Source organism: Channa argus, chromosome 3 (genome assembly GCF_033026475.1).
Source record: "Channa argus isolate prfri chromosome 3, Channa argus male v1.0, whole genome shotgun sequence".
NCBI classification, from domain to species: domain Eukaryota; kingdom Metazoa; phylum Chordata; class Actinopteri; order Anabantiformes; family Channidae; genus Channa; species Channa argus.
In genome coordinates this window covers 8,220,762-8,232,886 of record NC_090199.1, presented here as the reverse complement: position 1 = coordinate 8,232,886, position 12,125 = coordinate 8,220,762, and the positions used below count along the sequence as shown (strand labels likewise).

Below are 12,125 nucleotides of genomic sequence, written 5' to 3'. Positions count from 1 at the left end.
CCCATTTATGCGTCCTTGAAGTCTCTGTCAGTGTGCAACAAACCTCTATAAAGAATTTTCTACTTGACCTGAGCTAAAACATGTGGCAGCGTCCCCCTTTTTTTGAAATCTCACAGTGTCTATGCTGGGGGCCCAGTTGATCTACGGACAGCACCATACCATATGTGTTCTTGAGTACACTGGGTTTTCATTGCAAATGGTTCAGAATGCACATGTTCCTATAGCAACAACAGAACCAATTTTCCCAACACCCTTTAAAAGTGGACTAGCATCAGATGCTCGAGGGTGCTAGATCAGCACTCTTTTACTGCACCCAAACTGTACTCTGCTGATAATAAGTTACAATGGACAACCTTATTTTGCCGTTACAAATTATTTGCAGAGCAGCACCCTATGGGCAGATTGAAAAGCAGCCATTCAGCAATCGCTGTGTATCATTGGCTTTTTGCAAAGAGGAAGGCTTTTAATTGGGTCTCTGGCAAATGGTAGAGGTAATGTGAAGAAGTGTGTTTAGCGGTGCAGCATTTAATGTGTAATGTTAATCCCCACATCTTTTGTATTTAGTAGCAGATTGTGTGTTATGCACATTTCTTTTCAAAGTTAGACATGGATTAGGGAACATGGTTCGAGTGTTCTGCTTCAATATACAACACACAAAACCCCAACATGGTTAACTAGCCTGAACCATAACTAAAGTCATAACTAAATAAACAGTACATTTATGCCAAGCACAGCTGAGTAACTGAGTCTCAGACCATTCTCAGTTACTCACTCTCCACAGACTTTCCATCCAAGTTAACACTTATTAATCACCATTCTTACATCGTCACTAATAGATGCAGAGTTGCTCAGTGGAAATTTTTGCATTTATAAAATGTGACCCAAGAGATTATGTTGCTAGCAGAATGTACTGCAAGTACTCCTTTTTACAGGTTTTTGTCAGTGTTAGACTAATACACTACTAATCTAGCTGTAGAATTTTTGCTCATGGAAACGTTTTTGTAATTTTAAGGTGAAAATGTCACATTTCCTCTACCAGTTGTAGAAAGGCTCATATTAATATATCTGCAGCCTGTAGCTGTTAGTCACTTTTTCCACTTCAAAAATTAAAAAATAATATAGACAAACACACATGTGCTCTGTTTGTGAATTCTAGAAAAATACTTTATTTTAAACTGGCAAAGTAGATGTACTATAGAATATGAATAGAACATCTCAGAACAGCATATTTCATTTAGTCTCTTTGTGTTCAAAGCCCCTATACACCCCTGTAAACCGCAGTAAAATCTCGGAACTTCAAGCCATTGCGCCAACATTTTGTTCTAGTAGCAACTGCACTAAAGTGGAAGGTGTACTTAGGATCGGGGGCTCTCTCAAGATTGTAGGCTGCCCATGTGCAGCAATAATAGGAATTTGTACTACACAATGTGGAGAAAATTACACTGGTGTGGGCAGCACGCTGCGGGACATCAATGATACTGCCCACTAAAACAAGCTTGGTGCCTGAACAGTTTTGGTTGCCGTTACTATTTTGTGGGCCACATATGAAGAGCGAGAGAGAGGAAATGGTTTCAGATTTAAAGAGCAACTTTGCATGTGTGATAACAAATATGTGGACACTAAGTGTTTACTCATCAACAATATGTCATTAAAAACATTTTAAATTTCCTTAATACATGCACCTGATCCGTGAGTGGTTGTTTCTTCTTTACAATTAACCAGTTCAAATTTTAGCCAGTTATTGTTATTATTATTTGTAATTGTATTTTTTTACTTGAATTATAAATATGGGCACCTGTTGTTAGTGTAGCCCATGGCCTAATGCTTATTATGAATATGTAAGTATATGCTCATCACTGTTTGTTTTTTAAAATGAGCAATAAGGCAAACCAGACTGCTGCACTTCTGAGGATACAATAGAAAGAAATTAATCTTTCATTAAGCGTTTAAACTCTGTTTGTCCTCAGATGATGGTATGACTGATAATGGCCTGCTTGCAGGAATTTATGCTAAGTGATACATTCATACATAAATAAATGCAGATAATTATATTTGTGGTGAATGAAATATGAATATTGTTTTGCCATTTTGACTAGTTTGTAAATAGCAGTTTAAACTTTAATGACATAAAACCCCTAGGTATTAGGGTAATTGGTAAAGATTCACCATAGCCCATACTGCTGTGCAAATACGTTCTGTCTCAAAAATAAAGTCTGACTAATCATTTGTGAATGTGGTAGCCTAAAGAGTCAAACTAATGACTAAACAAATACGGAGGATATATACACCAATCAAAATAAACTGTGATGAACATTTTGGATGCATTGGTGACCTTTTGGATAATAACCAAGATCTCAACAACCACAACCATTTTTCTCACCTAACACAGCTGCTGGTCTGGCCAGAGCAGTTTCCAGAGGATGTTACTATAGTAACCATCACTCCAGACTACCCGGGGTCACGTCACACAGGATTAGTCAGCGGACTTCAGAAATTCACCTGGTACTTCGGCTCCACCCTCTGCTTCACAACACCTGGAGATGGCCCCCGCAGCCCACCCACTCTGCTGCAGACACATGAGGACAGTGAGTACAAACACAGTTTTAATGCAGCCAGGACAGAAAGCAACAAAGCAAAGTCTGTCAGAGTCTCCGCTGAATAATAATAAAAGTGAATGGACTATAGCACAATACACAGCTCTAGCTGTTTCGATCAGCGTGATACGCAGCTGTATAGGCAAAATCTTACAACAGTACCCACTGTTTCCTCTCCAGCTCTTACATTGTTTTCTGTCCTTTCTAATCTTTTTGTTTTTAAGTTTCCCTCGACCAATACCACTCCTTTATTTTTCCTCCACTGTATCTTTTTAAAAGGAATTGATTCATACGTTTTGAGGCATAGTGGTATTTATAGCCTACTGTTCCATGGATACATGTAATAGCTGCCATTCCCAGTTCCAAGTACAGATGCATATAGTCCGACTGTCAAATAAACACAATAGCTATAGGCTCACAGACAAGCAATTATTACCTCTTGCAATTATCGAGTGGGAAAGGGATATTAGAAGGCATGTGTGTGCACACACACACGCGCGCACACAGAGACGTAGACAGGTATTGATTGGATGCTGGGTGTGTTGCAGGGTTAACGGTGGGTGTAATTCTTGCTTGATGATAGTCTTTTTCTCGTGTGTGTGTGGGGGTGTTATTGAATGTCTCAGATGAATAGCTTAATCGCTCTGCAGGGAGAGGGGTTAGAGAGCCATGGATGAAATGAGAAACGACAGGCACCTGAGTGTGCATGTGTGGTGGTCAATGCAGATGTGATTAGCAGGTGGCGTGTGAAGTTGAGGAGCAGCAGGTAAGCGGCTGCACCGACAAGAGACGTGTGCGTTTCTAAAATATTCCGAACACGTTACTCTTCAAATAGTAGTCTAGTCTAAAACCAGTAATTTCTAGTGTGTTGTGCGTTTTCAGAGCCCGGACCTGTTCGCCACCTGAGCTTCACTGAAATTTTGGACACGTCTCTCCGAGTCAGCTGGGCAGAGCCCGACGACAAGAATGGCATCATCACTGGTAAGCGCGTTACAACTTAAAGTACAGTGTAAATTACATACAATATACTTCTTCCCCCCATAATGAAGTAGAATCTTTGATTCTGTCATGTTATTTTCAGTCAAATTAACAGTTGAATAAGAGAAGCTTTACTCAGGTTGAGTTAGTGTGTTCTTATCAGAAAGTAAAGCACACAGTGATCAGCAAAAATGTGCCCATCATTTGGAATGAAAACACATTTTCTGAGGACAAATGCAATGACGAGTAACAAAAGCACTGTCTTGAGTGAATCTGCAACGACGGAGTAACCTCAGCACTTGTGTGCTTTCTTCAGTAGTCTCCATTTAGTATACTGTGTTTCTGTCTGATTTTTGCAGACATCCCCCTTAACACTGTGCTTGTGTACAACAGATTTATCATCGACTAATCTCTTCTCTCTGCAGCTTGTCTTTGTACATTAACTCCAACATGCCCTCATCCCTCGTCTCCCAACACCCAGGGTGCTTGTGTGGTACATCTCAAGGCAACCCCCCACCCCACCCCCCACCTCCCCAAATTTAATTTTGTCTCCGTTTCCTTCTACATGGCTCTGTGAGACAATCGTGCTAGGGAACCTGAAAAGCAGCTGAGATGCAGCTGATCAAGTGATTACACTGCATTGTGTGTATGACTGAGTCTTGTTCAGCATTCATTAGGCACCGCCAAAAGTCCACAGTCCTAATAGCTCAAGGCTTCAGTACCTTCACAGTTGACTTACACACTCACAGGAGAGGGAAACTGGTTATTCAATCAAGGTCACCTTGCACATTTACTCTTTTCTCCTCAACACGCTTTTCATCCAGCACCTGGTGAGCGGGGAGACAGATGAGGGACCATTCCCTCTCTCCAAGGCTTTACACACAAATGGCCCCTCTCTCTCTCTCTCTCTCTCTCTCTCTCTCCCTCTCTTTCACACAGAAACACACACACGCCCGCGTTTGAGGTGGTGGAGTGTGATGCATGACTGTGAAGATGTGAGGGGACAGACAGGGCTTTTGACTCTAGCTATTCCTCCTGCACTCTCCACCTCCATCTTGGCTCCGTATGGCTCGTGTGAAAATGTCTGCCCTTGTGTTTGTGCGTATACATGTCTGCTCACGTCTATAGGCACCTTTATTAACCTAGCTTGTGTTTTGCACCCCCGAAGGCTACGTGTTGTGGTGGGAAGTGTCTGGAGTAGAGTCAAGTCGTGAGGAACGTTCTCTGTCTAACTCCACCCTGCAGTACCAGCTGACTGGCCTCACCTCCACCACCATATACAGGCTACAAGTGGCAGCACTCACCGCAGCCGGACGGGGAGTGATCACATCCTCCACCATTTCCACTGGAGTCCCACCAGGTACAATAAATACACAAATGCAGTGGAGCTGGTGACAGTTAAAAAAGTTTTGCTTGTGTGAATGGAACAGAGTAAATATGACTGATGAGCTCTTACAATGCCATTGTTTTTCCTCAGGCTTATAAGTGGCTGCTACTGCGCATCCATGAATCATCACCCACACAAGCAACACGCACATTCATATAAACTGTGGCAACAATTACAGTGTGTGGTTCCTTTTTGTGTGTATACAGCACCATGTGCACACTCCACTTACATGACTTTGTATGATTGGACTAAGGCCAAGTTGTAATCAGTATTATGGCTGAATTATTGCTAATGGTAGAGTGGAGGAATGCAGTGATGAGAGAGAATGAAGGCAAGAGACAATCAAAGAACATGACAGAAGAAGGGATAGAAGCAGATACAGAAACATTATGAGGGAAGAACAGGGAACACAGGAAAAATGCAATCTCAAAAGAACAGAATGACCAAAGTCTGAGAAATGGACTGAGAGGAGAGAAAGACCCGCTTCATGCAGCAGGATTTCTGTCCTAACATTTTATGATTACTAATTTATGAATAAAAGCAGAAAAAGTGAAAGCAAGATGGATACAGACAGTTCTTAGATTCAGAGGCTACTCATTAATTCATGAAAGCAAAAGACTGAAGGAAAGACGGAGGACTGAAGATTAGGAAAAAGAACTAAAGAATGCGCAGAGAGAGAGAAAGAGAAGGATCCACCGAGTACAGATTCTTGTCGTTATTTATTCATATATTCATGGAGTTGAGAGAATTTTGTCATTCATCTGAGCCAGGCAGCTGATATCAACATTTCCAAATTATAACCCTTACAAGTTTGCTGCACTTACAGACCAATGGTGGCTGATAGCTGTAATTTGTCTTTTGTTGCACACATGTACTTCATAGTATTCAGAAAAAAATATTGCCTTGTTTCCATAATAACCAGACCCAGTTATGTGATGTGGTGCTTTAACAATAAAAATCCCATCAGATATTCTACAGCATCTGTTTCATGTGCTGTGGTGTACGGATGTGTTACAACACACAGCGTCTGCTTTGACACGTCGGATTTACAGTTCTGCATTCTGCCACATTCAGCAAATATGATCCTTGTGATGCTCCAGCAGAATTAGATGGATTACAGAAGATCACACCAGAGCACTTACACCATGCAAAGACTCTTAAGTATTAACAAAACCCTGTGTGGAGAAGTGGTTGAAAAGTGGCCTGAAGTGTTTAGTTTTGTTGTTATTAAGTGAGACAGTTTAGAGCGAAGTGGATTGGGATCGTTTTTGATTATGTCAGTTTCAATTAACCAAAATAAGCTGTTGCAATTAAAAAAATAAAAAAAAACAAGCTTTTTCAAGCTTGTCTTTAGAGCAGTTGTCATAATGCACGTGCCCTCTGCCCAGTGCCAGTTCCATTCAATAGCTGTCAGTGAGGTCTATTTAGAGCCAGCTATAAATTGTGTGTGACATTTGAAAGATGGAGTTGTAAACCTTTCATTGGAATGTTTAGTTCTTGTTGAAGCGTGCACACAAAATATATTATTTCAATAGATTTATTCCACGTTACTGGAGGCGGGGAAAAGCTCACCACCAGGAGAATTAAATGTTTATCTTCTGTTGTGATGAAGGCCAAATTCGGTGCAGCGCTATTCTAACTAACAGCTCGTCTGTTATTAGTCAGTGGTGTATAGGAGTAAATGCCGAGGGAAACACTCAGTGCTACGTCAAGGATGTTTTCATCAGAGATGTTTCCTAATACTGTGAGCTGCATCAGTTGATTTCCAATAGTTGTTTCTTCCAAATACCCGCCCCATAAGTGTGAATTATTAGCTAGTTAAGACTCAACCGTTATTAGCCTCCCAAATGTTGGTGATTCTAGATTTTAGATTTTGAGCATGGATTATATGTATGTGTGAAAAATTAGCCAGAGAAATTAGCAATATACAAATAACAAAAGTGAAAGAAAGATGTATTAGTCTTGAAATGTGGCCTCACGTGTTCAGCTTTTTCCCCAGTGTTTCTGCCTGTCAGGCTGCAGCGACTGGTCAGTGATGTCACTCTGTCACTCATTAATGCCATGATGATTGAACAATGGTACCATAAGGAGGGTCAAACATAATTTATAAGCCGCGCCGCCTACTTAGACATTTATGGTCCTTAAGTAGACTTTAGTGAACTGTTCATTTAATTTATCTCTCACCTCCACTAGTGTACAGACTTTTCTCCCTGTATCGTATTGTTGATATGTAATAAATTGCTCCAACAGTGACAGCTGTACAGCTGTGGCATTAGTGCTTTAGTAAAATTACACTGAGTCACATCATTTATTTTCGATTTGAGGGAACGAATAGATACATGAACGCATATGCGCGAATGGAGGCACACTCCTACTTAAAGCCTGTTCTGTGCTTAAGTTGACCTTGGTGACACAGAAGTTCCCTCTTTTTCTAATCTGTGTTATTGTAAAAGTGTGTAAGAGATGAGACATATGGCATTTCCGATCACACAGTTTTGCTGCTGTGCTTCATGGAAAGTCTTTTTTGTTTATTTGTTTTCTTTTTGTTATAGTTTTTTTCTTTATTTCTTTTGATCCATCCTTTTGAAAGCGTTTCACCACGCTCTGATGCTGTGGTTCTTTTCTGGTTTAAAGAAAAAAAAAACGTTTTTTTTTTGTAAATAAATGCCAATTGGCACCTGGTTGCTGCAGAACCAGCAAGAATAGGTGTTTTTTTTTATTTCAAAGAATTTCTATTTCCACTATTGAAACCTCATAAACAAAGAAGAATACTCTTTCCAAACGATAAAATTATTGTGAGAGCAACAATCCCACAGGTTTTGGTCAATAAAGTTTTTAATTTACATGGAAGAATACATAAAACAAGATGATAAAAACTGCTCTTAGGGTACCTGCAATGTACACTTATTTTTCTAATTTTGAGTGAGACATTTTTCTCTCTCTTTGCTTTATTTAGAACTTCCAGGTGCTCCTTCTAATTTAGTCATTTCCAACATCAGCCCTCGGACAGCAACACTTCGGTTCCGCCCTGGTCCTGACGGAAAAACAGCAATATCAAGATGGATCGTCGAAGGACAGGTGTGTGATTGTGTACTTCTGTGGTGCTTGCTAATCCTAAAATTCGCCAGAAAATAAACGTTTCTAACACACAAGGTGCCTCATTAACAGGTAGTGAATGAGAATGGAAAAGAGGAGCAGTGGAGAGTTGTCTACCAAAAAGACAACCAGCCAAAAGCAGATATGCTAGAGATCCCCAACCTCACTCCATTCACTCAGTACAGGTAAGCAGCAAATGCACACTGTACACAACAACAGTGCTACAGCATGCAAACAGACACACACACACACACACACACACACACACTTAAAATCACTTACAGACATTTCACTCTTCACCAGTTCCTGCAGTATTGCAAGACTCAGGTGAAGTTAGATAAATCACACAGACACACAGAGAGACAGTTCCATCTGAGACTTTTCTGTTTGTCAGCAACTTCGCAGCTGCTGCATGCAGATCCTTATTACCCTCCTGCAACAAGCTAGAGGGAAAGAGAGGGATAAGGGCAGGGGAGAAGAAAGGTGATGAGAAAGCAAGAAGGGCAGCAAAGAGCATTAGAGAAAAGAACAGACAAAGGGATAGACGACAAAGAGAATGGGAGGTAGAGGAGGAAACAGTGGTTTCTGCTCAGGACGGTTTTATAAACACGATCTGTCACCACTCTGAGCAGCAGCAACTCATCCCCTCATCCTCTCCATCTCCTTCTCTATCTACCTGTCTATCTGTCTCATGTATGTATCAGTCTTTCTGTGCATAACTGTCTCTTGCTCTTTGTATCTCCACCTTCATCTGTAATGGGATTACAGTGTATATGAGTGTGCACACGTACACTCTCGGGGATTATGTTGTCACAGGCGACACCATAGGGACATTAGATGAAGTGATGCACTTGTCTGTGTTTCTTATCCCCGCTTTAAGTCCCTCTTTACACCCTGCTCTCTATCTCCCAATACAGGGAAAAGAACTGCTAGATGTAGTTTCCCACACCCACTCTGCACACTCACACATTTTATGAGTCATTGCAACACTGAAGCATGGATGCATTTAGAAGTAACAGGAGTAACAGAAGTAACAAATGCTCCCTTGTGGAGGTGTGTGTTTGTGTGTGCGTGTGAGTGTGTGTGCGTGATCACGTATGTGAATCATTGAATGATGTTTGGATTCCTCAGATAACTCAGTGCTTCAGTGGCCTTTTTAAAAACCCTCTTGCTGAAAGTTCTACCTGAAGGATGCCATTGTGTAAAATATTTTTCATTTGAAAAGCAAATATTCAATAAATATCCCAAATGCCTTTATTAGAAGTAAACCCAAATAGTCCAACATAGTTTTTCTTAACTCTTTCTGTGAAGTCTGCTTGTCTTTAAATGCCCTGTGAGGACCAGTGTTAATTTCGGCATTTGCTCTCAACCAAGATCAGAAAGATTAAAACTTAAATATTTTTCTTTAAAAATAAGACACAATATTGTATGACATGGATGAAAAGCAGTGACATAATCACAGTGTTGATGCCATTTCCTATTGTGAGACCTTAAGCAACTCTGGAATCACAAACTGTAGTTCATGAGAAGTAAAACAATTTTTTCTCCACCATGCTTTAGTCATTTGACCTGTGGCACTACACTTAATATGAAGTAATGTCCTGTGTCTCTCATTTCACATGGCTGGTTCTTCGAACAAAAAGGTCTGTGAACTAATCCAATTAGAATTAGGGGAGGAGGAGGGAAAAAATAGAAATATTCACCATTAATTCCTATGACTGTAACATTAACTGTTATTATCTGTTACCATTTGTGCTGTTGTGCAAAAATAATTGTTAAGTTCCAAGATTAATGTCACTAGATCTCTTCAGACCACCTCCCTATCAAATTTAGGATGTAATTCAAGATTCCTGTGATTACTTTTACACTTCTGTTGTACACGATCAGGTGCCTGAGTACTTTATAGATCTATTGCAAACTTGCTTGACTAGCGGGTCATTGAGGTCCTCTGATCGAGACTTATTGGTTTTTGCTCACTCCAGACTCAAACTAAAGGAGTTTGTGCTTTTGAACATGCCTCTATAAATTTTACCCACTGGTCTTAACATCTATGGAAGCCTTACCCATTTTTAAAAAAGCAGCTTAAGACTCGTGTTCAGACCTTTTTTGTATATGTAATATGTATATTCCTAATTATTTTACTTTTATCCCTTTATTATTGGGTATTGTGAAGCACTTTGTGACTTCTGCTTCAGAAAGGGGCTATAAAAGTAAAGTTTACATACTAGACAAACATCTAAATCGTCCTCTAGAATAATATGCAAATATTTAGCTCGTGTCAAGATACATCCAGTGAACAGTGGCTTAGTCCAAATGCGAATGGATACTAAAACTGCTCTTGTATAAGTAAAATCAAATGACCCATATTTGACTTTTAAAAACAAACATGTGGCTAAATTAAACTGCAACATAATATAGTCCACTAGTAAAATGCAGCTGATAAAATCAAGATGACATGAATTCAGTTTTTGCCACCACTTTTGGGGGCAATTTTAAACATCTGCCTACTGTTCAGCTCTAAAAAACTTTACCCCCCACTTCCAGCTTGAGTTCCTTTTGTTATTAACTGATTTCTTCTTTCTTGGTCATGGTGCATTTACAGAAGTACTTCAGCAATTTTGTTTTGTACTGTCACAGAAATGGGGGACTCAAAAGAAACCAATTTAGAAAAGAACAGTCAGCAGTGCCTGACCTAAAGCACCAAATGCTGATCAAACTCCAAGAGCACTGCATTCTCGATTTCCCATATTGCAACTGAACAGCATCTTTGATAGTCCTCTAGGTTGGTAAGGTACGACGTGATTATTAATTTATACAAGAATCTTAACAGATAACACTAAACTGGTGTACAATCAGTGTTCTATCCATTGAGTTTTCCTAATTTAGTTCATCACTATTATGTTTATTGTCACTGCCTGGAGATGACCAATGTCTTTTCAACTCTACACTGCAGGTTTGTAACACCAACATTGTGTTGTTCTGTTGGGATAACTCCTGCTGGGATCATTCTAGCGTCATCAGAGTAGTTTGTTCTGGACATGGGAGCACTCGCACCAGAGCCACAGAAGACGTTACTGCATAGCACTGCGTTCACAGGAACAGTACACCGCGTTAAGTTTAAACTGAACTTGTGTAAAGTCCGTGGAATCCTCCTTCAGCTTGGTTTTCTCTTCTCACCAGGTTCAGAATGCGGCAGGTGAACGTTGTCGGCTCAAGTCCAATGAGCGCCCCCTCCAGGGTGATTCAAACCTTACAGGCGGCCCCTGACACACCCCCCTCTAACCTCACCCTACTGTCTGCTACAGAGACCAGCCTGCATTTCAACTGGAAGGTACTGAAACACACAGATGCATTTAATCCTTATTCTGCCCCTTTACGCACATCCAAGCTGTAGTAATTTGATTGATGGAGATTTTGTTTCTTTTCTCTGCATTCCTGTATGTTTGCTCCTATTTTTGTATCAGTGCATGTGCGCATATGCGAGTGCATATGCGCATGCATGTGTGCTTGCCATCAGCAGGACTGAACAGGTTGAGTGGCTGACAGCTTATAATCAGTGTCTCTCCTGGTTATCAGCGCTAACACTAATCTGTCACATTTCCCATTCACTCTGCGGACTGCTGGCAGCACAAATTGCAATGTAATTTTCTCCTTACTGTCTTTTCTTTTTCACTTCTGTTCCTGCTCTGTGTCCCTTTCTCTTTCCCTCCCTTTCTCTTTCCCTACCTCTTTCCCTTTCTCTCTCTCTTTCCCCTCTTCTATTATAACATAAATGGAGAGCAGAGTATTTTCCATTTAAGAGCTGGAATGAGAAAAAGAGCCTGTCAAATCAGACACAGACACTGAGGTGCTATGGGGTACCTGTGCAGCATGCTAATGGGATTTTACCTGCATGTTAGTGCCCAGCCTGAGCTATGTTAGCTTTTATGCTGTAATGGAACCATCACAATGGTTTTAGCTAAGGCTATTATTCTAAGCTGCATATTAAGGGTAATAAAGCTAATGTGACATTCTGTATTATGGCTCCTAAATGCTAAGCTGAGCTAAATCACTGGGGTATTTAAAATGAC

The 12,125-nt window shown here is 40.5% G+C and overlaps 1 protein-coding gene across 4 annotated transcripts in view; it reads left to right on the top strand.

The window, feature by feature from the left end:
- LOC137123331 (protein sidekick-1-like) overlaps positions 1–12,125 on the top strand; it is a 249,897-nt gene that overhangs the window by 200,691 nt on the left and 37,081 nt on the right. For all 4 annotated transcript variants that reach the window (XM_067496874.1, XM_067496875.1, XM_067496873.1 and 1 more), the window contains 6 exons: positions 2,390–2,585; positions 3,477–3,575; positions 4,741–4,932; positions 7,916–8,037; positions 8,128–8,240; positions 11,236–11,386. In XM_067496874.1, the coding sequence (XP_067352975.1) occupies positions 2,390–2,585; positions 3,477–3,575; positions 4,741–4,932; positions 7,916–8,037; positions 8,128–8,240; positions 11,236–11,386 (873 nt within the window). The remainder of the gene's footprint in view (positions 1–2,389; positions 2,586–3,476; positions 3,576–4,740; positions 4,933–7,915; positions 8,038–8,127; positions 8,241–11,235; positions 11,387–12,125) is intronic.